This window comes from Pteropus medius, unplaced genomic scaffold (genome assembly GCF_902729225.1).
Source record: "Pteropus medius unplaced genomic scaffold, Ma_sr-lr_union100, whole genome shotgun sequence".
NCBI lineage: Eukaryota > Metazoa > Chordata > Mammalia > Chiroptera > Pteropodidae > Pteropus > Pteropus medius.
This window is the reverse complement of record NW_024353909.1, coordinates 1,459,115-1,485,680: the sequence shown is the minus strand read 5'-3', so window position 1 is coordinate 1,485,680 and position 26,566 is coordinate 1,459,115. Positions and strand designations below refer to the sequence as shown.

The 26,566-nt window shown below is 30.9% G+C and overlaps 1 protein-coding gene and 1 pseudogene across 11 annotated transcripts in view; both read right to left on the bottom strand.

The window, feature by feature from the left end:
- Positions 1-26,566, bottom strand: part of NFAT5 (nuclear factor of activated T cells 5) — a 107,425-nt gene that overhangs the window by 27,030 nt on the left and 53,829 nt on the right. For 4 of the 11 annotated variants that reach the window (XM_039851845.1, XM_039851844.1, XM_039851846.1 and 1 more), the window contains 6 exons: positions 17,474-18,032; positions 12,608-12,800; positions 10,449-10,639; positions 8,619-8,791; positions 559-693; positions 366-418 (listed from right to left, as the gene is read on the bottom strand). In XM_039851845.1, the coding sequence (XP_039707779.1) occupies positions 366-418; positions 559-693; positions 8,619-8,791; positions 10,449-10,639; positions 12,608-12,800; positions 17,474-18,032 (1,304 nt within the window). The other 7 variants (XM_039851851.1, XM_039851854.1, XM_039851850.1 and 4 more) reach the window with 6 other exon arrangements.
- LOC120594015 (uncharacterized) lies at positions 43-161 on the bottom strand (annotated as a pseudogene).

Sequence of the window (26,566 nt, the reverse complement as noted above, 5' to 3'; positions counted from 1 at the left end):
TAATGCTCTTAAACTTTTTATTTTTATTTATTTATTTTTTAATTCCTACAGCACTTGTTATTCCTAGGTGGTCTCCCATCCAAGTACTAACCAGGCCCAACACTGCTTAGCTTCCGAGATCAGACGAGATCAGGCACGTTCAGGGTAGCATGGTCGTAGACTCTTAAACTTTTTAAAAGAGAAATGTCACTTCTAGTATCAGTGGAATAATTCTATTTCACTTAAAGAAACTTGAGAAATAAACTTTAAATAATTTACATCAATCTCATATAAAGAAGAAATTTAATGCTGATTTAGGAAAATTTCAGAACAAAACTATTTCTCGGAGAGTAAACAAACAAACTATTAAAGGGCTTAAATTATACCTGATGAAATAATTCCATGTCAATTTCAGCTTCTGATTTCCAAGAATTTTCATCTGATTGAAATAAAAACACCGATTTAAAATTAAAATTTAAAATTTAAAAGTTTTAAAATTTTTTACTTGTAGTTATGACTATATCTTTATAACAAAGTGAAACATGCGACAATCTCTAATTCAGTATTATGCCTACTTACCAGAAACATTTTCGTGGAAAATCACTTTAGTTCCTTTCAGAAAGTTCTTGCCAATTAAAAATACTTCTTCCTCTCCTTTCACTGAACAGCTATGCAAGCTTTTCTTCAAGATTTCTGGCACTCCTGCTGGTTGAGCTGTGGGTATACATAAGCATTCCATGAAAAGAACCACTAATACTTATTACTTATCTAAAAACAGCTCTCAGTTATCCAGTTCTGTAAGTTTTCTTTGCTGACCTCTGAATTTTGACTACCTTTAATCTATAACTTAACTTTTATCCTAACAGAGAACAGAAAAAATGGAAAAGTCCACATTAATTTTTAATTACTTTTGTAAAATTTTATAGGAATAGATTAATGTCTAAGATGAGGTTTTAATTATGTCATCTTTGTTTTCTCATTACATGAATAAAAAAAGTTTTAAAATATGAACTAGGTCATGTTTTGTCTTAATAATATTTTTTAAAATTTCAGTTAAAAAATATGCTTGTTCCACAATCCTAACCTTAAAAATTTCAGCTAGCTATGCCATTACAAGACTTCTGAGACAACGAGTGCTTCTGGGTGGTATGGGGCTTCTTTGAGGATCTAGATCCAAGACTCAGAGGACCCATACCAAAAGAACACCTGAACACAACTGCATCCAATTCAGAATAAGTCTTTCTACCAGGGAATCTCCCTGAACTGGGATATCCTGAGATTAAAAAATAAAATGACTTGATTTTCAGTTACAAAGACTAACAAACTACTAACAAAATTGAAAAAGAGGTTGACAAGCACTGAGGAGCCAGATCTAATGAATGAACTGTAATCACCCTACCAACTTCTTCACGCCAGGATTTTAAGAAAATTTATAGGTATTGCTTAGCAAAGTAGGTTCCAAAGTAAACTAAATCAGGGAAATACTAGGTTAAGCAAATTAAATGAACAAAAGGATTTCTCCAAGCATTCGTATTTTGATGTACACTAAATATTCAATAAGGAGATACAGTATACAGTTTCCCCAACATATCTGACTCCAGAAACATTCTTCCTTATTGATACCTAAGGGCCAGTTTTTCACCAGAATGCTTTCTAGGATATTAGTATATGTAAATAAATACCTTTTAAAGTACTCAAAGAACTGCTCCCCTTAAGGTCAAGCACTTTGACATAAATTACACTATTGGTTGTTTTAATAAACCCTTACAACATATATATTGCAAAGGTAAACTTAAATATGGCTTACATAACTCATCAACTTCTAAATTAGTGAGATATCCCACTAACTTTTAGGAAAAGCTTAAGTTTTTTCTCCTTAGATACTTACATATTTAATAGTTAATTTTATCTTTACAAGAATGTAACGTGATGCGGGACATTGTTATTATCAAAATACCCACTGCCCTTCTGTCCCTAGGCCTGTCCTTGTGGAAAGGCTGAAATTCTTGCTCCACGCGCATCAGGATTAGCCACGTGACTTGTCTGGATAATGAAATCTGAACTGCTGTAATGTGCCGGTTCCAAGCAAAAGTTTTAAGAGTTTCACATGGTTCCACTTTCTCCTTTTTCCTCCATTACAAAAATGGCAATATCCTAGATAAGAGCAGCTCCTTCAGCCTGGATCCCATAGTGAAGAGAATGGACCTGCTTCCAAACTGCACACAATATTATCATAAAGTGAGGGAGAAGCGAATCTTTGTCATTTTAAGCCACTGAAATTTTTTGTTGTTTTGTTTGTTACTGCAGCATGATTTAGCATCACTTATTGACACTAATAAGTACCTTATCCTTATTAATTATTTAAATGGTAAATGACATTTTCAGCAATATCTGAGAGTTTAAAGAAATTGTGAATGCATATATACACTGCTTGAATCCACAGGGCTAATGTATGAACAGAATGGAAACAGTTATTGGTCATACACTGGCAATTATATGCCCTTTTTACATGAAAAATTAACTGAACTAATTTATAACTTTTTGGGGCAACATTGAAACTAGATATTTGTTTTTAAAGGGCGTTCAGAACTATGGCATTTTTATTAGAAAATAAAAGGTGCAAAATTATATTATATTAACAAAATGAATGGAAAGTCTATAACTTTTCCTCCCATTTTCAAATACTATGTGGAAATTCCACTTCACTGATGGTTATCAAAACTTTTTTTTCCTATCTCATTTTTTCCTTTTATGTACTAAAGGCATAAGATGGCCAAATAAGGCCCCTCTGAAAGTACGATGTGTATTTTTCTTCTATATATATGTATTTACATTATACAAATAGTTTGTTACTGTTCAAGATAATTTAACTTTAAACTTTGACCTTAAAAGGTTTTATTTATTAAAAAAGTTTAATAGTTACCTAACAGAACAGACTTCATACTAACCAGAACGAAAATCAGGATTATTTAAGCATTAACTTTTATTTTAAAGTAATTAGTAAGCTCTTGAAAGTGATCACGATGCTTAAAAATTATAATACAAAAAAGGAGTCACCTTTCCAGTATTATAAAAACAATGTGCTTTTAGATGCTTTCAAAACATGGTCTCAAAAACAAAGCTGAAAAAAAAATTCATAAATATCTGAATACTATAAAACAACACAGCAAATATTTCAACCTTTTAAAAGAATTAGTAAAGATTTTTTAATAATATCTGTCAACAGAAGGTAAGTTTACTCAATGATATTATTTTTTTCCTAAAGTTGGGAGATAGACAGAAATAAGGGAAGTAGAAACTTATTAAATTCAGTCAAATTTAATACAATAAGCATTATAAGTAATAATATACATTATTAAATAAAGCTATTATTTGCTGCATTAAAAAATTACAAAAAAATTCGTATTCTTTTGAATACTAAAAAGTATGAAAATGGATATTCTTAATTTGATATAGTATCACTAAATAATATAAACAATATACCAAAACAAAAACCACGTATACCTTTATTGTTTGGTGAAATCTGAAGATGTTAAGAACGTAAAAGGGGATGATTTGTTTATCCCCTTAAAAAGAAACAAACAAAAAGACAGACAATAGATCCAACGCCGTTGTTAAACCAACAAGTAGAAACAGGACTTTATTTTTAAGGTCACAAGGCATAACATAAATTCTGGCATTAGGCTTTCTTTCCATTGAATGTCTCTAGATGGAATATCAAGTATCTGTTTCCTCTCCTCCCTTCCACCTCTATAGCCTTTTGGCCCCTTTTCCTTTTCTAGCTCCCTTTCATCTTCCTGTTTCCTCCTATCTCCCATTCCAATTCTATCCCTTCTTACTAACCTATTTCCTTTTCACCTCTCAATCTACTCCAATTGTTCAAATCTGCCAAAAAGGTTTTATTTATGGAAATAAACACAAATCAGAAACCTGGAATGGAACAGATATTCTTATTTTTAACTTTTTAAATAAAAACATTTTGGGGGGTCCTTTGTTTCATTATGTATTATTTATATGTTTACTTTTCTTCTCCCCTCATATAGCCCACTCCAAAGCCTAAGTTCAAACCTGAGGCTCCCTAAAGCGGTTACGATAAAAGCCAAATTCTTTAGCTCAACACACAAGTTCTCTTTATAAAAGAGATCTTGCCTAGCTCTACCAGCCTCAAATATAACCACTTCTTCATAAATATCATTTTGTTCCAATCACATTACATCAAACTCTTTTTAATCTTCTTAAAAGAAGCACTCTTTAATGGAGTATATTTATACACTGCTCCCTTTACCCAGAATGATTTTCATCTAAACTCCATTTGGCTTGGTTTACTTCTATTTGTCCTTAAGACATAGCACAAATTTCACCATCTCCCAACAGTCTGGATTAGACGTTCTTTTCTATGTTTCCACTGTACCCTATATTTAAGCATCTACTATAGTCTTTATAACATTTTATAATAGGGCGTTTACTTGTCTTTTTTCCCGCTAGCCTGCCAGACTGTAAGCTCCCTAAGCTATCATGTCTGTTTCCACAGTTGGGCACATCATTAACTATCCATTAAGTTAATTATGAAGCTTTCCCAAAACATTCCTAAGACCCACCTTTGGAGATTCTGATTAAACCGGCATGTTTTTTTTCTTTTCTTTTCTTTCTTTTATTTTTTTAATGCACCAAAAGAGTCTTTAACAGATAACCAGGATTGAGAAGCACTGCATTTATACTGAATAAATGACTGACTGACAGGCAATGAGGCACTATTTTCTTAGAATACAGTACTGTTTCTATGAACTACATTGTAGCCTCAATAAGCACAACTGTTTAAAAACAGAAAAAAACAAAACAGAACAAAAATCTAACCTGAACAATTTTACTGCCTGCCAAAATCTGCTGACTGATCCCACAAATATGAAAAATTTTAGTATATATATCACATTTTGTTTTTAAAAATAGGTCAAATAAAATGGTTGAAGAACAGAGATAAAAATGATCAAATCAAAACAAAGTCAGTTCTCTTAAATATTTCAGAAAAATGATAAGGCAGGAAGTAGAAGTATAGAAAAATGATGGTGTTGTTCTTTTTCTAAAAAACTGTCATCTACGAGTCATAAGATGGATTTTAGATCAACGTTAAACAAGAAACTGTCTACCATACGATCCAGCAATTCCACCAAAGAGAATTGAAAACATAGGTTCACACAAAAACTTTCATTCATATACTCTTAGCAGCATTATTTACAACAGCCAAAAGGTAGGAAAAACCCAAATGCCCATCAACAAATGAATGGATAAACAAAATGTAGTAAATCCAAACAACGGAATATCATGCAGCTATAAAAAGGAATGAAGCACCAATACATGCTACAACATCGATGGCCTTGAAAACATTATTCTAAGTGAAAAAAGCCAGACAAAAAAGGCTACATACTGTATGATTTCATTTACATGAAATGTCCAGAATAGGCAAATCCACATAGACAGAAAGCAGAATAGTGGTTGCCAAGAACAGAGGCGACAGGAGAATGGAGCATGACTGCTAATAGGTACAGGGTTTCTTTTTGAAGTGGTGATAAAATTGTTCTAAAATTAGATAATAGTGATGATTGAATAACACTGTGAAAATAATAAAAACTACTTAATTGTATGCTTTAAAAGGCTGAATTATATGGTATGCAAATTATATCTCAGTAAACTATTATAAAAGAAAAAAGAAGCTTCTATGGGACAGAAACCACAAACCTGATTGTATATAATCAATTATGTGCCTATATGCCAATTCTATGCTAGTAAATTATAAACTATACAATTTAAGAAGTATATCCACTATTACATTACAGTTGATCAAAATTACTATTAAAAATATTTTAAGCTATATATATAATGTTTTAAGAAAATCAGTTTGCATGAAATTCCAGTAAGAAATATGAAAGCTATTTTATCATGTAAACTTATTTGCAAATTAATTATTACTCTAGTACTTTCTCTTCTAAAAGAAATATGGGAAGTACACTGCAAAGGTACCCCTTTCTTTAAAACAAAGTACTACCCAATGTTTATCTAATCCAGTTTCTCTAAAAAGATGTCAAGTACCAAATATTCAACGAAAGGAAGAAAAATATATATCATACACCTCCATAATAAATGACATCTACAAAAGGAAATGGAAGGGATAATATAGGTATTCGAGTAAAATCTAATGTAAACTGAGATTTACTTTCTAAATTCATAAAAAATCTAAATTACATAACATAAATCTCCTAGGTAGTAGAAACAGTTCTCTAACATAATTTAATACTGTATCCATGGTCCTAACCACCCAGAGGCTATGGCTATAATGAAATGAATTGTTCAAACTTGGTTTTTCAGCACTGCAAGTTAAGTGATTGCAGTGGCAATGCAGTACAGTGGTTAAAAGCAGAGGCTTTAAATCCTGGTTTTACTATTTACTAGCTATGTGACCTTGAGGAGATTATTTAATCTCTTTTAAGTCTCAATTTCATCAACTGTAGAATGGAATCTACATATAATGTGATGGTAAGGGTTAAGTAATATACTGCTTATAAAGTGGTTAACAAAATCCCTGGCATATAGACAAGAGTTCCAAACATGGTAACTTTATTAGTATTAGCTCTATGTGCTGCCCATTGGATGTTACTGCTTCTTAGGGCTATCAAATCCACCTCAAAGACTGCCTCCCAAGGACAAATACTTTTTTTGCAATGTGGATATATATTATCATTAATGGTGATGAATTAACAAATGATAATAATTACACATGAGAAATTTCAGAAAATCATGTTTTCTATTTCTTTTGCATTTTGTACCATTTTTAGCTGGATATATTTATACTTTAATGATACCTTAACAAAATAGAAAATGAAGAAATAAATGAACAAACTAATGTAAGCAGGAGAAAAGCTGGCAACCATTTCCCAGTCCCTGCTAATGCAGTATGACTTGAATTATCTAGCATGACTATAATTTCTGAGATGAATTTAAAAAAAGAGAAAAATAAGATTTATAAAAGATAAATAATCTGACAAAACTAAGGTACAATTAAATAACAAAGGCTCTGTAACTCTCCTACAGGTAGCAAGGTCATAATACCTATAATAGCCCAACAAGAAATTCAGCAGAATGGGTCTCTTCTGCTCTTTTGACTTTAGTTATAAATTACAAAGAAGCAATGCCAAAGAAAATCACACGTGATGAAAATCTTAAGCGATGTATAAAGGAAAAATTTTCCTATTTATCACTTGTAATAATACTCATTAAAGGGAAACCAGAATATACGGTGAGGTACATTCAACGACATGGTTGAATTTAAACACAGACATGTCATTTACTTTCTAAGCCAAGGTTAGCAAAATAAAAATTTATTTCTCATTTTGCAACACTATAATACTGTAATTTGTAATCAGAACTCCAATTGCTGTATACTTACAAAATTCTGCTTATCTTCTGGTTTCTTTTTTTTTAAAGTATAGTTGACATACGATATCATATTAGTTTTAGGTGTATAACATAGTGATTTCACATTTCTATAATTTATGATGTGATCACAATATGTCTAGTAACCATCTGTCACTATACAAAGTTATTATGATATTATTTACTATATTCCCTATGCTATACTTTACATTCCTGTGACTTATTTTATAACTAGAAGTTTGTGACTCTTATTCCTTCACCTTTTCACTCATCTCCCCACCCCCTCCTCTCTGGCAACCGTCAGTTTGTTCTCTGTATCTATGATTCTGTTTCTGTATTGTTTCGTTTTAGGTTCTTCATATAAGTAAAATCATACAGTATTTATTGTTTTCTGTCTCACTTACTTTACTTAGTATAATACCCTTTAGGTCAGAAGCCCCTAACCCTTGGGCCTCAGACCAGTACTGGTCTGTGGCCTGTTAGGAACCAGGCAGCACAGCAGGAGGTGAGTGGTGGGCTAGGGAGTGAAGCTTCATCTGTATTTGCAGCCACTCCCCAGCACTAGCATCACTGCCTCAGCTCCATCTCAGATCATCAGGCATTAGACTATCATAGAAGCACTGGTCCCTAGTGCCTAAAAGGTTGGGGAACACTGCTCTAGGTCCATCCATTTTTTCACAAATGACAAGAATTTATTCCTGTTTATTGCTGAGTAATATCCCATTGTGTATGTACACATATATATACACACATACATCCTCTTTATTCATCTATTGATGGAACACCCAGGTTGCTTCCACATCTTGGCCATCGTAAATAATGCTGCAATGAACATAGAGGATGCGTATACCTTTTACCTTACTGTTTCTTATTCTCAACACAAAACAGAGTTAGGATCACAATAATTTATCACACAGTAAAGATGCTGGGAAAATCCTTTGACTTTGCAATTCACTTCCGGTAAACTATTCAAATTATTTCTTAAATCAGTATAGGATGATAATAGAAAACTAAAAAATGCTACATATCTTTTGAATTTTATTTAAAATTGCCTACCTTTAGTCTAGAAAATCTGACTATAGCTTTAAAATGTTTCATATTTTGCATAATCACAAGCTGGAGTATATGAAACATGAAATTTAGAGATGTCTGAAAGCTTAACAGAAAATGAAAAAACTTCCATATATTTAATATCTCTGTGTTTTCTTACTTACTGCATAAAATTGGAGAAGAGGGTGTTTGCAATGTCAAAGTGGAGCCATCTTTCCTTGTGATATTTACTCGAAAAACCAATCTGGCACGAGTGCTTTTTTTCTTGGAACCAGCAATTCCTATTCTGGCTTCAACATCAGCATTCCTCAGTTTCAATATCCCTACACAGTCCACCCTAAAACAGAAAAAATACATTAACTGATATTTTCTGTTGTATGTAGAATACAATATTCTTAAACAAGCTTCTTTAAAACTTTTTTTGCTTCCTTATTAATTTTTGAATATGTAATATAATCATAAGGTTCCAAATTCAAAAGGCATAGAAGGGCAAATTCTGAATATTCATAAATTCTAATCTTGGCAACTTTTCATTTATAATGGAAAAAACAGGAAAAAGGTAAAAACACTTGCAAAATCTGAACATAAGTAATGATTTACAAGAGATACTTTTGTTGTTTTAAAAAATAAATAAATAAATTTTGCCTTTTTTTGGAAGTTAATTTACATATTAAAATAGAAGAAATGAGTTTTATTTTTAAAAATATTAGTAACTGTCCCCAAAAGAATGGAACACTATGTAGCCATTAAACCATATGCTATAATATTTAATGTTATGGGAAAATGATCATGATAAGTGAAAAGGAGGTTAAAAAATAGTAGGTACAGTATTATCTCAATTTTATCAGGAAAAAAGATGAAAAGACAAATATCAAAATAGTGCTTACTTCTGGGAAGTTGGCTTTTGGGGATATGTTTTATTTATTTATTATTTTTTAATTAGTCTGTATTTTTGAATAAAAATGAATAAGTACTATTCTTATAATCAATTATTCCCTTCCTTTCTTCCACTATTTACATTCATTTTTATAATTTTCAGAAACTAAAAAAAATCAATCTTTTTTTATGAGCAGAAACAGATTATTAATTTTTGATAACTATTCTCCTTCCCTCTGTCCCCCAGGTTCTATTGCTGATATTAAAGATTAAAATGTCTAAAGGGCCATCCTCCTTCAGGATGGTGGTAAGCCTGTGATATTTGGTCAGCCTAAACTCTGACCGTAGACAAAAAAATAAATCTTTACTGAATATTTTTCGAAATTTTCTTTTCCAATCAATCTCTTACTAAGTTGTTCAAAATGACTTTCAAAAGGAAACTGAAAACCAAACAGAGAAAAGTCTTTACTTATCCAATACAAATAATTACAACATAAGTCTACTCCATACCAACATGTTTTCTGCTGTTATGGTTCAACCTTAGGATTAAAGGTTCTTAACAAAAGGATTAAGGAAAAAAAAAGTTTTTAATTTAAATCACTAACACTTCTAATTTTTAGGCAATGGAAATGCTTCAGATGAAAGATACACAGTCTCAGGACATAATTTTTTGTAATACAGGAAAATAAAAACAGGTGAAGTTAAACTAGCAATATGCTTTTTCACATCAAGATGGGTCAAGGCACCATGAATGGTCTCTGTTAAACAGTTTCTAATGCCAACACTTAAGAAAACAGAATTTAAAAAAGCAAATGAAATTGTAATTTTAATTTTTAATTTAATATTATTAATCTCAACAAATTAGTCTATTTTCTGAAAAGCCAGTATTCTGCCTGGCTTTTATTTCCCTGTCTTGGACCATGGGAATTCTCTCTAGCAAAAGGCAAAAGAGTTAATTTTAACCCATTACGATTCTATAATAATTTATTTTTTAATTTGTAATGTTTAAAACATTTTAATAAAATACTCAAAATTTTCTTTTATACATTAAAACTAAAATTTTTTCCTGTTTACACGAAAGTGTATTATATAATGAAAATTTTTTACTAAGTACTTACGCTAGTGTCATGTTGTTGCTCGGATCAAGGCCAACTTCTATAACAGTAGTGCCTTCGATGTCCACTTCTTTGCAGGGAGTTGTATTTCGTCCAGTTACCCTACAGGCCTGATAAAATCCATGTGGTTTCACTCGACCAGAGTCATTACCCACAAACACTTGCAACACTACTGGCTCATTATGGCCTTCCAGCTGGAGTGAGATAACATGAAACATAAACACTAATTAGCTTTTCAAATAATCTAATTGTAAAATCAAACATTCAATACCAAGTCTTTTATTTATAATTGTATTACAATAAAGAAATAATTTAAATTCTCAAGAAAAACAGATGTAAAATATTTTCATAAAAGAGAGTTGGCTAAGTTTCTGCAGAGAACCATAAGTTTAAATTCTGCAATAATCACATTTTAATTACAATTTTAGATATTTAATGATAAACTATCATTCATAATTAATTTGCACAAGCAAACGAGAATGACTACACAGTCCTTTAGGTATTTATAAATTATGTACTGCCAAAAAAGCATGTGGGTTACTCAGGATATACCACAACCACTAAAGAAAAATTCACTAAACTGTATTAGTGGCATCATTATCATCATCATTAAATTAGAGTACATATACTAAATTTTTGCTCTTTTAAAGTTATGCAAGTAGAAAAGTGTTCGAAGTACAGCTATATATGTAATAAGGAAAAGGAGCTCTTTTTCATAGACTAAATACATACATACAACTTCATAAAATCCTGGGCCAAAACATTATGGTCTGAAAAACTGCTAGATCAAACTAAGGTCTATGTGGGCCATTACAGGTCTCTAGCAAGCCTTCATAAATTAAATTATAATTTGTATGCTGAAGAATAAATAAATATTTAAAACAGCACTTGGGAACAAATGTTTCTTTCCAACACTGATTCTTGTTAAGGTTTATGTTTAAACATTGAAGTTGTTAATACAGAATGCAGGAAATCACAAAACAACTTGTTCAATGTACACCGAAATGGTTAAACTCATACATCTTTTCTATCCCAGTACAGCTGTATCTCTGTGAAATGATATCGTAATGAGGCAAATAAGCAATTTACCTAAATTGTTAGTGGTACCTAGAATAGTGTCAGACACATAGGGAGATGCAATATTTGTTGAATGAATTAATAAACTTTTAAGTTTTAAGGTCAGTCAACTCACTCCCTATCACAGTTAGGCAATTACCTAACGACACTTCTAATCAGACAAATACTTAGATAAAGCAAAACTGAAAGTCAGGGCATTAGGTTAAAAATATTGACCAAACTATCAAAAGTATAACTTAAATTTCTCACTTGCTTGTTACTTGTTTTGAGTTTAGGGGACTGAGGATGGTGGTGTGGTGAGTAGTAGAGAGGTAGAAATGATATGGTACATACGAGTATTAACCAATCTTATAAATGGTCATGAGTAAGTTTCCTGATTCCAAGTTTTTACCATTATTTCATTCAAGTATGAAACAAAAGGCAGTCCACTAAATATTATTCAACTAACACATTTACACAAACTGTATTTAACAAAAATGTACCATGTGATTAGCCAAAATTCCTCCCTGTTTAGTATTTTGCAAGGGGTTAGAACACTTGTTAAACATCCTCCACTCCACTTTTTCTGGTTTGTCTTCAAAGAAAAATATCGTTTGTAACAGGTAACCCAGGTGCTGAAATTTAAGCCCCCCTTTTTTCTTTTAGTCTAAGTTCTGAAAAGAACTTAGTTAATTAAGACTCAGGTAATATCCTATTTCTTAAACTAAAGACTTAAGTTACCTATCAACCAATTCTTTTCTGAGTTGAATAGTCCTGATTACATTAGCCATCTAAGAAACTTTGTTTTCCAACTTCATAATAATTTCTACAATATTTCTTTGAACTCACTTTAAATTTCTTCTTAAATATAAAGTTTAAGAAGAATCTAATATGGTTGCTACTGATGAAAAATATAAACTAAAATTCAAATTAAAATTTAAAGTAATAATATTTGGCTTACGGCTCAGTAAGATTTTTACTTTCAATTTCTATTTTATATAGCTAGCAATTCTATCCTATTTTAGGCAGCTTTCGCTGGTTAAAAAAAATAACTAATATGCAAAACTGGAGAAAATTCTTCATATATTGTGAAATAAAATAAGTACCTTTACTGTAGGAAAGCCTTGCTGTGTTCTGTCCTTTACTGAGCCACGGCTACCCTCAGTCAGGTACCGAGCTCGATGCTGGGTCTCAGGTTGTACAACTATCTTGAGCTCCTTTCCCTCACTTTTAACAGGATACTGTCCACACAACATAGGGCTCTTCTTTACTCCAGATCCTTTTTGGTTTTCCAATGTTCTGAGAAGTCAAAGCACAACATGGAAAAAGCATCAAAAAGTGTTTTCTATGAAAGTCATCAAGATAAAGGAGGAAATAGACTAGGTAATAACATTAAAAACAATTGATTATCTTACTGACGAAATAAAATACAGTCTGAGAAGATACACAGAATGCATGTGTGTGGTAGGAAGAAAGACTGAATGCAACAAATCGGGAATAAAAGGAAAGAAAACGGCTAATGTCACTACAACCTTTCATATTGTACTTCAGTCAAAATAAATTTTTAAAATTATACACACAAACACACACATATGAGTGTTATATAAAGCTAGAAGATTAACTACTATTATTTCCCAAACAGACTTGCGAAGCAAAAGTTAAGTAGTGGTAGCAAAAAGAAAAAAACAAACAACAGGCTTTTAAAAAACAACTGAAGGTACATGCAGAATATTTTCCTAGATATCCTTCTCAGGACATCGAACTGAGAAAATTATGATAAAAATCAGTGATTCAACTTTTATTGGGAATTAGCTTTACTCAAAACAATTTCAGAAGTGTAATTATTCAGAGCATTTATATTTGTGATTAATTAATCAAAGCCCTTAGCATATCTAAATTTTATAATCTGAGCTTTACAGATAGAGAATCTAACTTATTTTTTAAAATCATGTTTCTAATGTTTATTTTGTTTATCATGCATTTTCTATGTGGACTATATATCCAAAGAAAAATATTTCAAATGGTGGTTAAGACTTCAGATCAACACATTTAATCTGAAGCACTGCAAATATGTGATAAAAATAAATAGAAAATAATATTGTTAGTTTTAAAATAGATTGAAATTATCCACATACATTTTAAAAGCGTCAAGACTAAGAATATCTTCTCTATGACTCTTTCAGTCCTAAGTTTAAACACATTGAAGACACAGAAGCCAAGAGATGACTGTAGACAAACTTTCCTCCAAAAGCGAACAGGTTCCAGGAGAAATATTATGATTGCAAACAGAGAGGAGCAATGGGGACTAAGCAGCCTTAAAACTGGCTCTCATGTTTACCCTTCCAGCTCTAAGCCGTTGTTTCAATTATCAGTAACAAACAGGGGAAAGACTGTACTTTCAATGGAACCAGGGACTGGAGTGAAATCCATGGCTAAGAAGGGGACAGAAGAATGGAGGAAAGAAGGGATGTAAAGAAATGCAGTAAGACTGACAGGATAAGAGAGAGAGTTCTGAAGGCTAGTGCTCAAACATCTTCATATTCCCTGAACCTTGCACAATTCCTGAAAGATCAGGTGTGGAAAGAATATTTTTTGATGAAGGCAAACAGAAAGAAGAGAGGAACAAAGAAAGGAAAGCAGAGGAAAAAAGAAGCTTCTAAAATAGAAACAAAAAAGACTGGATCCTAACTGGTCAAGGAATGCCATTCATGTAAGTTTGACATAATTAAATCAAAGATTACCTGTGTTAGTCATTTAAAAGGCCTGGAAGAATAAATTCTATCAACAAAAGTATCGAGTTGAAGCTGGAACAATGGGCAATGGGCAGTAAGTCCTATTTTTCTTTTCAGTATTCTGGGTAGAAATTCAATGTGCATTCCCTTACACATGAAATTCTATGATATTGTTTTTTTACTCATTTTAAAATCAAAGCAAAAATATTACTGAAACTATGTAAAAATATATCCCAAATATGCATCAAAAAGGACTAAAAGAAAATACAGCAAAATGCTAATAGCAGTTATATTGGGTGACTAGATTAGGGGTTATTTATTTTCTTCTATTTTTTTCCCTACATTTTTCAATTTTTTGTAATTAATATCTATTAATTTTAAAACAAAAAATACTTCGGTTTGACATATAAGGAAAATTTAGCATATCAATTTGGCAAGATATGGTTTTTATACTCACTTACGCTAGCCTAGCTAATATTTATGAGAATAAATAGTTGATAACGAGTTTTACTATTTAGTAAAACAAAATAGCTTATTTGGGATGAAAACTATTGAACTGATAAAGCATATACATTATGGCATAAAGAAGAATAGCACAGATAATTAAAAAATTTCTGAAATGATATTTCTTAAAGCCCTTAAAACTATCTTTATTCTCTAGGTTTAAATGTAAAAATGGATACATATACATTTAGATCTCCAGACCTTTAAACCAATTGAAAACATCACCTAATTCTTAGAAAAGTAGTCATTCAAATTACTAATTTCAAAGGCATGATGGCTTAAGGAAAAAAAACCCAAGAAAGTAAAAGTTTAATTGCTTGGGATTTTACTTCTAAATGACATCTAAAAAGAAAATCCACTGTCTTGGCATATTCTATTCAGCTTTTAAAATGACATTCTAATTCATTTGTGCTTCGAAGCCTTCTGTTGTCTACGTCACAAAAATAATTTTTACCAAAAAATGCCTAAATCATGTTTCACATCCAGATAACATTATACCTTAATTTTTAGGACTATCTAGAAGAGACATGGGGCTAATGATTCTCAGGACATTTAGCTGAAGAATTTAAGAATGATATGATTAGGAATGTTTAAATACTGATTAGTTTTTTTAAAAAAAATGGTTTTGTTTTCTTAAACTCTAACTTTTATATAACATTTTAATTATACAAAAATGCTGCTTCCATCTTGAAGATCACTAAACTTCTGTACATAATATATCTGAGTACATTTCCTATCATTTAGAATATATAAATTTTAAGTTTATGGCATATTAGATCTAAAGCTTAATCTCTAAAAACATCTCTAAATATCTTTCATGTTTCTAACATTTTTCTTGTTGAAGAATTTAAGACTTTAGTTTGAGATCCTCTTAATAATTGTCTTCGAAGACCTACTTTTCTATATATTTACAAACGGTTTTATCTTTTTCTTGATATAGTTCTTAATAATTCAAAATTTAAACTTCTTCCATCATTTCCATATGCTAGAGTCAAATATTTTTCCATTACCTAAGAAGCTGGACATTTCTTCTGCTGCTTGATGAGTTTCTGTTCCATGAATTATTTCATGAGAGATTTTGTCTTGACAAATGTTATTATACTTTCCCTGGGTAACCTCAAATCATTTCTAAGATATATCTATCATACAAAAGCAGAAGCAGAAAAGATGTAGGTCAAGAAATCTTTTTAATAGCAACTACAAATTATGTGTGTTGACTAACTCTACATCAAAATTTTATTTGTTCTTCATTTGAAACAAACATTTTTCCATACAAAAATAAAAATCTCTCTACTCAAACTTAAAAAAATAACCTTCTCCATTGAAACCCACATACTCATATTTAATAAGAGATATACATGAGCCTTTTAAGTTCTGTGCTACTGTGTTTCAGAGCAATATTACATAGGTAATAGTTCTACAAATATGTTATAGAATTCTTGACTTTGCTAATGGCAACATTTTAGGAAAGGGTATGCCTAGTTTTCTTTTAGATAATTTCCTAATCTGGACTTTCTAAAAATGAAAAACATTTAAATGTGCATTTTCATTTAACTGTATCACCCCAAAGGAGTTTTAAATAAGAGTAGAGAAGCAAGTAGTGTAGAATAATTATTACTTAAATGATAGATATTACTTTAAAAATGTACTGAGAGAATATTTAAGGACAAGTTTAATATACATTAAAAATATTCTCTATATTACTCAATTAGATTTTTAACTTAAAAGATGTCAACAATGTCATCAAATAGTAAACCAATTGAAAGCTTCTCCATCACTTTTTGTGACAACCTGAAATTGTAGATCCTGGGTCAACTAAAGGACCAAACCCTGCCTCCCAAAAAAGTAATCTCTCAAAATCCAGTGAGTTAAATTTTATCAAACTATGTTTAATACACTATAGGAAAATCTAATTTAAAAGTCTAGCAATTAAATAGTACAATAAAAGTACTAAAGAAATCAAAAAGTTAAAAATAAGTCACAGTATTCTGTACTATATAGCAGTAAATATTCTGTAATATAGCTATAAAAATATATTTAGTGAGTGTTGTGAACTGGCAGAAATGAAGGAAAACTCAAACATGTACCCATGATCCTGTTCTATCACTCTTCAACTACATAACCCAGAAACACAGTAAAAAAATAGTGATATATTTTAAAAAAGAAAAAAAATCCCAAGTCAGCACAATGTATCAAAGAAAGCTTAACGTGAATCTAAATGATGAGAATCAAACCATTGACTTAGTTTTTTCTTATTTTCACCAAATTAAAGAAAAACAAAGTTTAAAATCCTCACAAAAATGGAAATGGATTGAATCTAATGGGGAGACAATGTGAAAGAGAACACAACCCTTTGTGAATGTTCTGAGTTGTTTTAGCTGGAGCTATTACATATTAGTTATTTCTATGCTAGAGTCAAATATTATGAGTAAAAATATTCTTAAATCCTTTAAAATATAAATCCATTTGAAATTTAAGTTGTTTCAAAACAGATTATTTTCATTTTCTACTACTTAATCATATACCTAATAAGATACCTATAGCTAAAAATTTATTGATATTTTTTCTCTAGTGAAACTTGGTAACTAAGTTAAAATTTTCATGTATTTCAGTGATAAAATTAGTATCTGCTTTATATGCAAACTTGAACTGAGCAATTAGGAAAAGTGGGGAATAATTTTTGTTTGTCTGTTTTGCATAATGGTGATAGAACTTAAAAAAAATATAAATACCAACCCATTTCCTGCTTTTGAGTTGCCTTTGCTGTCCGTGGTAAGCTGAGAAAGCACATAGTGAGGTGCTTTGGCACTGTCGGCATCAAATATATCCATATTAGATTCTTCACAATCTCGTCGTTTGACCCCAGGCCTCTGCTTTGGATTTCGTTTTCGTGATTTACGAGGTACCTCAGTGTTATCATTGTAGGAACTGGTGCTCATGTTACTGAAGTTGGAGGGGGAATCCTCCATCCACATACTGCAGCTCTGCTCAGATTCCAATCCACACCCCTCATCCTGGCAGGACATCCGACTGTTATCCAGCAAGTCCTCAGGTGGTGGTGAGATGTACAAGACTGTGTGCCTCTTCGGTGTTGATGGATGCTGCTGAACTGTGTTACTGGTTAACTGCTTTTCACTTACCCCTCTGTTACTTACCCCCAAGGCTGAGGAGCAGCTCTCCACTTGCATAGCCTTGCTGTCGGTGACTGAGGTAGAATAAATGGTAGGGCTGGAAGAGGTGGTAAAGGAGCTGCAAGCACCGCCCATGGAGGAAGAGGAGGGAGCTGAAGAAGCATCTGTAGTGTACAATTTAAGAGTAAATACACTATACATGTTTTCACCTATGCTGGCTAGCAGTCCCATTGAAAATATGATTTGTGAACTGATTGTTTTTCCCCAAAATGAATAGTTGGAATTTGGTTAAGTTTTAGAATATAAATGCTTCAAGCAATACAAGGCCTAAGAAATGCATTTTTTAAAAAATGCCCAAAATAGCATTATTTTATTTGTGTTATAATCGATAGATTTTTTTTAATCTAATTTAATGCTTTAAGCTGTAAAGCAAGAATAAAGCTTTTATTGCCTCAGCTGGATATTGTTGAATTTTAATCATTTAAAATAATAAAGAAAACCCCAATATAAAACATATGCTTGTGGTCCACATTCAATGCCAATTAAATAATTCATTACAGAATTTGAAAAGTGGGACTGTGCTTAGCCACAAAATATTAAAATAAGTTTCTAACCTATGAAGCAGAGAACTACAGGTCATTTTTAATGCAGACACTCCCTGCTTCAGAGGCAAATCCTGGAATAAAAATATGAGAAAATAAATGAGAAAAGAGCTGCTGATTATTCCAGATATCAATTATAAAATGAGAAATAAATAGAAAAAAATATGTAATCAACTGAATTGGAGGCAAAATGGAACTGGTATCGTCACTATGACTGTTACAAAATCTAGAAGAATAAAAGTGAAAAAAGTTTGATATGGAACATGCTGGGCTATAAAAGAAGCAAGTTAACCATTGAGGGTGTCTAGAAGTTGGAAGTGGCAGATCAAAACCATGATCTCTAAAATAAATAAATCCATCCTAAATGGCAGAATGAAAAGCAGAGTAAGGACAGATTATTGGATGGATTTCTCTTTTATGGTACTTGATTATACACTCAGCAACTGGTTACCACTGTCCATTTCCTCTCTCTTTGAAGGGACTGCTTGATTTAAACTATTAAAGGAATTTCCTAATATGAGTACTGGTAAATTTTATTAGCTGGAATCTAACAACAAAGAATTAGGCAGGAAAAAACTGGAGAGCAACAGAATTAGTTCCTATAAAAAGGTATTTTATAAAATTATTGATCTAGTATGCTTGGCAAAAAAAGATTTAAATAGATCTTTTCAAAATGTGTGGCAACTGGCAGAATGGCTCATTGAAAAATACTACTACTTTAAATCCTTAATAGCATAACCTCAGAGGCATACTATTAATGTTCAGGTTGGAAGTTGTCAGTCCTAAAATTTTATAAATACCATTTTATCTTCTAAAAGATATGGAAAGGTTTATAATTATACATATAAAAAATAAAAATAAGTGAGAGATAACTAAGATATGTTTAAATTTAAAGTTAATTTTTATCTATAGCCAAGTATGCCACTGTTTTAAAGTGGTATGATGAAACTTAAAACTGTGATATACAGTCATTGAAGTTGCAACATTCATATCAATTATAATATAAAGAGTGAAATGTAAAAATACCAGTGTTTAGATAATCAAAAGCCAAGTGCCAAAGATCTATTTTTAAATTGAAAACATGTACCGAAAACACTTAAATTATTTGAAAGAACTAAATTCACTCATAATTTTTCATTACTGTCAAGGCTAAAGAGCATTGTAATTAATATTAACATCGATAATGTACTCTACACAGTGCTGCATGGAAAGAGTTTCCCCAACTACCATTGAGTCAAAGAACCTAAAGCAATTGGATGATACCAGTTCCATTTTCCAGTTTGTATCCTTGTCAAATTCAATAGCCAAAATTGGAAAATTCAGTCATTTTAAACTGCATTCCAATTTAAAGAAAAATTTATCGATTTTGTATCATGCATTAATGCAATGTTTTCTTAATAAATAAATATTTTAAAAGATTTGTAAAAACTACAAAATCTAGATGCTAATGTCAGTGACAGTTTAGGAGCTGATTTGTAGCCACTTTGGGTTTAAATAACAAGTTTTTTCCTTGTTTTCTGAAATATACAAGAGAATTCATTTTATAAAAATAGATAAGGTATTATGGCTAACATTCCTCCATTTGTTCCAACTATTGGCAAAAAAAGAAACTAATTTTTATGTGTGTATGAGCCTATGCTCTTCATTTTCAGAGAAATACAAGTATGCAGCATGCAATGTTTGCAGTGGAACACACAAAGCATGCAGCATTAATGCTGTAAATTCATATTTCTATAAACAGCTTTCCCCCATCCATCTTTTTTGAATCTAAGTACCATGCACAAGAATGCAGAATATGAACATCTCAGGGATCCCTGTCCCTGACAGACAGAAAATAGAGTTGAAAAGTAATGATGAATTCAAAAGCAAGTTAAGTGGTGTTTATAAATTTAATATGCAAGACATTGCTCTTTGAGGTATGTATGAATTTATCGTGAAAATCTTATCAAAACAATTATGGTTATAAAACACAATTGATATAACCGTATATAAATGTCTGTTCTGGGACAGGTATGCCAAACTGTGATCTCATACTCTACATAAATTAAAATATTCTACACATTTTCCTTGGACACCTAACACACAATTTTTATATTTTACCTGCAGTTTCCTGGATATAGATATTAAATTAAAAAGTTCATTAGTACAAAACTATGACACTGAAAACATAAATTCTGTCAGATGACAGCAGTAATCATCTTTTAATTAAAAAATAGTATTACTTTTTAAAGCCTACCTCATTTTGATCCTAAATTATAAAGATTCTACTCATTTTAAGACTAACAAATGAGGCAATTTTTTAAAACTATAAAACTCTTTACCACAGTATCATTGTTGATCTGATGATGATGATAACGATGCATAATATCTTGCATATAAAGATGTTACATTCTGGTTAGCAAGACATCACCTAAGTACACTATTTGCCAGGTGAGATGGTGAAGTGGAGAATAAGAACTATGAGCCCCTTGAGAGCATGGACAGTTATCTTTCTTATCTTATACCCTCCCAACACCTAACGTAGTGCCTTGCATTGTTTTTTGTTATTAAATTCATTTAAGAGAAGCCAATATTTGCTATGTGTGTCAAGTTATATTAAAGTTAAATTGGCAAATAAATATACCAATGTGTTCATAACGGACGCATCAGGTTTCTTAAAAAAGAGTTTACTGCTAAAAGTATTTAGACTATATATGACTATAATAGCATTCTCTGATAATAGGGAAAGGTTTAGAAGTAACTTGAGAGTTTAGTGGTAACAATTTGTTATTTCTACAAAGAGCGTGCTAGTAACTTACTTTCTTGAAATTACAGGTAAGCTAAATGACCTACTGTGTATTAACCCATGAGTTCTAAAAAATGCTTACTATTATCTATTAAAAAATAAATGCATAATAATTATACCAAGTACATTTTATATTCTGAGACACTAATTTGTCATTTCTAAGGATTCCCAGAAAAGCACTAAAGAACAATCCTGGAAATACTGTAAATGTACTTAAAATATCTACAAAGACTTTTCAGTCACTATATCATTCAACATCAAGAAACAACTTAATTGACATTCTATAGCACTAAATGCTAACGCAATTCTGCCTCATATACATTCTTTTTTTATTTATAAGTTCTTACAAACAAAACATGCTAACTAACCCTCCCCAGATTTCTGGTTTTTAAGTCTCCATTTTTGTCTATTAGAAATGTAGAGACTATGTTTAATTGCTGGATATTAAAAACACAAAAACTCCAACATAAAAATGTTTTAGCAACTTTTTATTTTCTCACTTCATGGAACAGTCATAATGTATTTCTATTTTATAACTTTACAGTTTTATTTGTTATTTAAATCCCTGACTAATCCTTCATAAAGAGGGAAAATTTTCTTAAACTTATTCTCTTAAGTGAATATATTTTTTTTATTTTTTCTTTTATGAAAAAAGTTATCTTTGAGCCCAGAAGAATTTTACTTTTCCACAGTATCTTATGTGACCACAGAGAGCACGGCAAACCAAAGGGAAAACCAACAGACCATTTCTACAATTTAGTAATGTAAATTTATAATCTCAAAAGAATAGATTAATTCAAAAATTTATAAGTGAAGGGAAACATTACATCTGTAGTGTTCTAATAATTCTATTATTAGCAGTAGCCAATTACTAGACTAAATGCCAGTAATAATGGTGAACTTGGATATATGGCTTCTTTTTAAATAATTGATGGATTCATTAAAGTTTACTATGAATATTCAAAGTAGCTGAGATAAAAAGTATGACAGACAATATCTACATGGATAATTCAGAATTTGTAAGTACTAACAATCTCATTAGAAAGATGAAAATAGATTTTTAAATGGTACCATATATAGAAACCCATATATAGTTTATATATTCCTTGCTTAAACTATATTTTAAAATTAAGAACTATTAGTTCTAGATTTGTGAACTAGAAATTATTTTAATTATCCTATCACTTTAGTGCTTAAAATACTCTAAAAAGGAGATGATACTTTTTATGGAACTAAACTTTTTATAGAAAGCTTTGAAATTAGGAACATTCTTTAAAGTCTTCAGAAGAAACAAATATTTCACTGATTTAAAATATGACAGAAGGTACATTTAACTAAGCTTCAATATATTTTATAACTTTTCAATATCCGTGAAAAATCAGTTGAATTTCCTAAGAAAGTCATTAAAACAAAAGCCATGAAATTTTGCAAGTGTGCTAATAAGTAAACCAATAGTGGAACGGAGAAGGAGTAAACTATTGAATGCTCAGAAAATAATCATAATGAACAACATAGAATGTTTAGAAACAATTTCTGGTCTAAAACACTGTTCAACCTTAAAGTATTTCATTTTTCTTACTGGTAACAATGATGTCAAATCAAAACATCTTGTCTGATAAAAGTCATCATATACGAGGACATATTTTCAGATCAAAGAAGAAAGATATTGAGAGAAAAAATTATTAAGGCCAACATTCGTGTTGCCAAGGGACTGAAAAATCTAAAACACACAAAGTGGCTGCAAACCTGCTTTATCAACACCTTACATGCCAACCTTTGTTTTCTACTTTTCTTCTTATAGTATTGATGTAAAGTTTAAAACTTTACAAAAAGTTTTAGTTTCAATCAGTATCAATCTACTATTTAGAAACAAAACAAAACAAAACAAAACAATAGAAAGGAAGGAAGGAAGGAAGAAAGAAAGAAAGAAAGAAAGAAAAAAAAGACTTATGAAGAAGTCTGAAAACCGACCTATACCCTGGGTGAGATTGGATGGGTTAAGTGTCTCTGGCACTATTTGTCTTCACTATTGACAGACACTGTCACACAACCCACCACACGATGCCTGTCTCTGAATGACGAAGCTAGAATGCAAGTTAAGTGTATTAATAGAAAAAACAACTAGCATCCCAGCATATAAAATAAGCAATCCAGATTACCAAAAAACCAAGAAAACAAAAACAAAAAACAAAAATTGTAGGGTTGATAATTTAATTTATGTTTAAAACGATTTCAATTTCTCATTTGTACTTTTCCCACCCAACATAAGTTTATATGCTACAAAAAGCAGTTTTAAAACAAACTTTAAAAAATTAAATTATTAACATCCAAATAAATGCAAGTAGGGAAATTTCTTATCCAAAATTTTTGTTAACTCATATTCACCAAATTGTTCTCCTGTTTACCAATGTAGTCTAATCCATAAGCCAGAATGCTCTCTCTCACAGGTGTTTTTAGGCTGTGCCCTTATCCAAATTCTCTGAAAGAGTAGAAGAGGATGTGTTCTGACCAATACACTCAAGCAGTAAGAAGTATTTATATTTTAGCAGCAAAAAGAATCTTTTCATTTCTTTGGCCAACTTCCACATACTTCCTCATTCCCCCTCAACCAATTTACTTTTAAAAATTAGATATGCTACTATGCATAAAGTGTCTGATCCTAGAAGCTCTATTAAAAAAAAATAATTAGCACTACTGATGAAGCTGAAAAGTTTGTTACTAAATTATTGGAGTCCATTTTTTCTTCCCCAGTCCATAAAACTGCCAGTCAGGGTTCTAATATTACATAATAATTACTCTCTCCTTTTAATCTGAATTCTCCTATCTCGAATAATTTAAACACCAAAAAAAAAAAATTATACTAGCTGATAACTACATTTATTACATTGTCGAAGACTCCAGGAAGTACAGGTTTTAAAAAAAGGATAACTTTTGTACTACTTGAAAAATGTTACTTTTAAGACAAAACAAAGACTATCACTATTACCTAAAATAGGAACCAGAGAGAAAAAGTTCCGAGGGATGCTATTTAAAGGTCACTTCAATGCTTTATCATATAATACATTTTAAAATAGTTTAGATTAAATAATAAAGGTATTCCTGCCTACTCTAGTGCAATGTCTTCACATTTCTTCTTTAGAGGTGACCAAAAAAGAATAGTATTTGCATTATTAAATATTTCTGATTTAATTAATCAGGTTTTATACCTAGGTCTGGATTAGAGTATATATTAAATCCAATTGTAGACGAAATAAATTGTCTGGGCAAGAAACAGAAGATAAGTCATAAACTGCTCAAAAAATAGAAGTTTTGATAACTGATCATGCAACTTTATCATGTCAGTAAAAAAAAAAGTGGGGAGAGAATTCTAGGAAGAACTGTTAAACAGTCAACTTTACAGAATCATCCCATTAGGAACTGTCTTCTCTGTATGACTCATCATTCTCTATCAATGTTCCTTTTACATACAAGGGTTCCTATTGAGAGAGTGCCAATGTAAAAGAATAAGTCTCAGAAAGTAAATTCCATGGCCCTTGTGTGTGGCTCTATCTTTGCTGATATACAAAACTTCAAAATAAAGTAAAAAACAAACTGGGTGAGAATGGAAAGAAAGAAGCAAAACCAGGTTTAAAAATTTGTTTTTATAAAAAATAAGATCTAGGTTTTAAAACCGTACTAAAAAAATGAAAGGAGAAACATCATGTGGTAAGGAGGTCAATACATATTCAATGATCACTAATAGTCAGGTAATATTAAGTATTTCACATATTTATCTTCAAAGTAACTTTAAGATAAAGTTGGCATTGTTGCCTAGTTACAGGGGTGATAGTATTCGAAATTTAACTTCCTCAAGATTCTGTTTACATGACAGAAATGATATATCAATCAGATTCAAATTAAGTCTTTATGGTCCCAAAACCCATGCTAATTTTATTATATTTCATATGGGTAAAACTAAATAGAAATAAAACTATAATATGTGTGTATGTGTGTGTGTTTGTGTATGTGTGTTTGACCTAGAGCACGGCTGCATGGGCCTGCCATGTTGAGGTACTTTCGTGCTCATTTTCTGATTTAATTTAACTGACCATAATACCTTGTAATGAAGGAGTGACATGAGAAGAATGAATTTTACCTCACTGGCCTAAATAAATACTGCCATGAACACATACTTGTATTTATGGAGGAAAAGTTAATGTACTCTTCTTTATGCCCAAAGTAATTCAAGTATCTAATATATGCCACACCTTTGTTACTTTTAAAAAGCATAGTTCATTGGGCATTTTGTCTTATTTTACTCAACTGCTACCTGGTACTTTTTAAATTAAAAAATAAAAACTAAACACCCATGAACCCTCTGGCCATACTTAACAAATGCTAATATTTTAGTATGCATGATTTTATTTTTAAAAGAAAGAAGCCATAGAAACAGGTGAAGTCTTTTGTTATATATTACCCCAATCCATGTCTCTCACTCCTACCCCGGATGAAATATTATTTATATAACTTTGTTAGTATTATTTGTACAACTAATTGTAATAAAGCAATTAGTTATGGCAATATATTTGCTTATGATATTTTCACTCTTATAGGTGATATAAAAAGTCCGCTTCCAGGAAATTAATAATGCAAAATTGTACAAAACACATAAAAATAGAAATTGTGTCAATTTTATATATGTATTTGGCCTATCAATGGTTGAGAATCTGTGAAGTTTTAAAATGCTATTCTACAAACTTAGGGAATATAAAACCATGTTTATTCTACCAAAAACTGAATAAATCACAATATTTACAAAATTATTCCTAAAAATTATTGAGAATAAAAAGGGAAACATTTAAAGATTAAATCAATAATAGGCCATGTGTACTTTTTGTCAATGATAATTTATAATATGGATAGCGTCTTGAACTGGTAGTTGTTTCCAAATTAACTGTAATGGCCTAAGTTTGCTTATGCTTTTCATTTTAATAATGCAGATATTAGTATAAATCTATACATATGAACATATTTTAATTTGTATGAATGTATGTATCTAGATTTATTATGTAATATCAGTAAAAAGACAGAATGAGGAGTAGAGTTTTTAAACCTACTTGCAACATGTTTGTAATTAGGATCTGCCTTCCTTCTTGGAAGTGGTCTGGTTTTCTAGGAAAAGTAGAAATGGCCATAGGGAATAACCAAGATCAACTCACCTTTTAGCTCACAACTTCAATATATAGGTTACACAGGTGAATCACCTTTCCTGTTAATGGGCTTTGGGTTTACCATAATCTTAAGAACAGTATACTGCATAAATTGCCAAAAT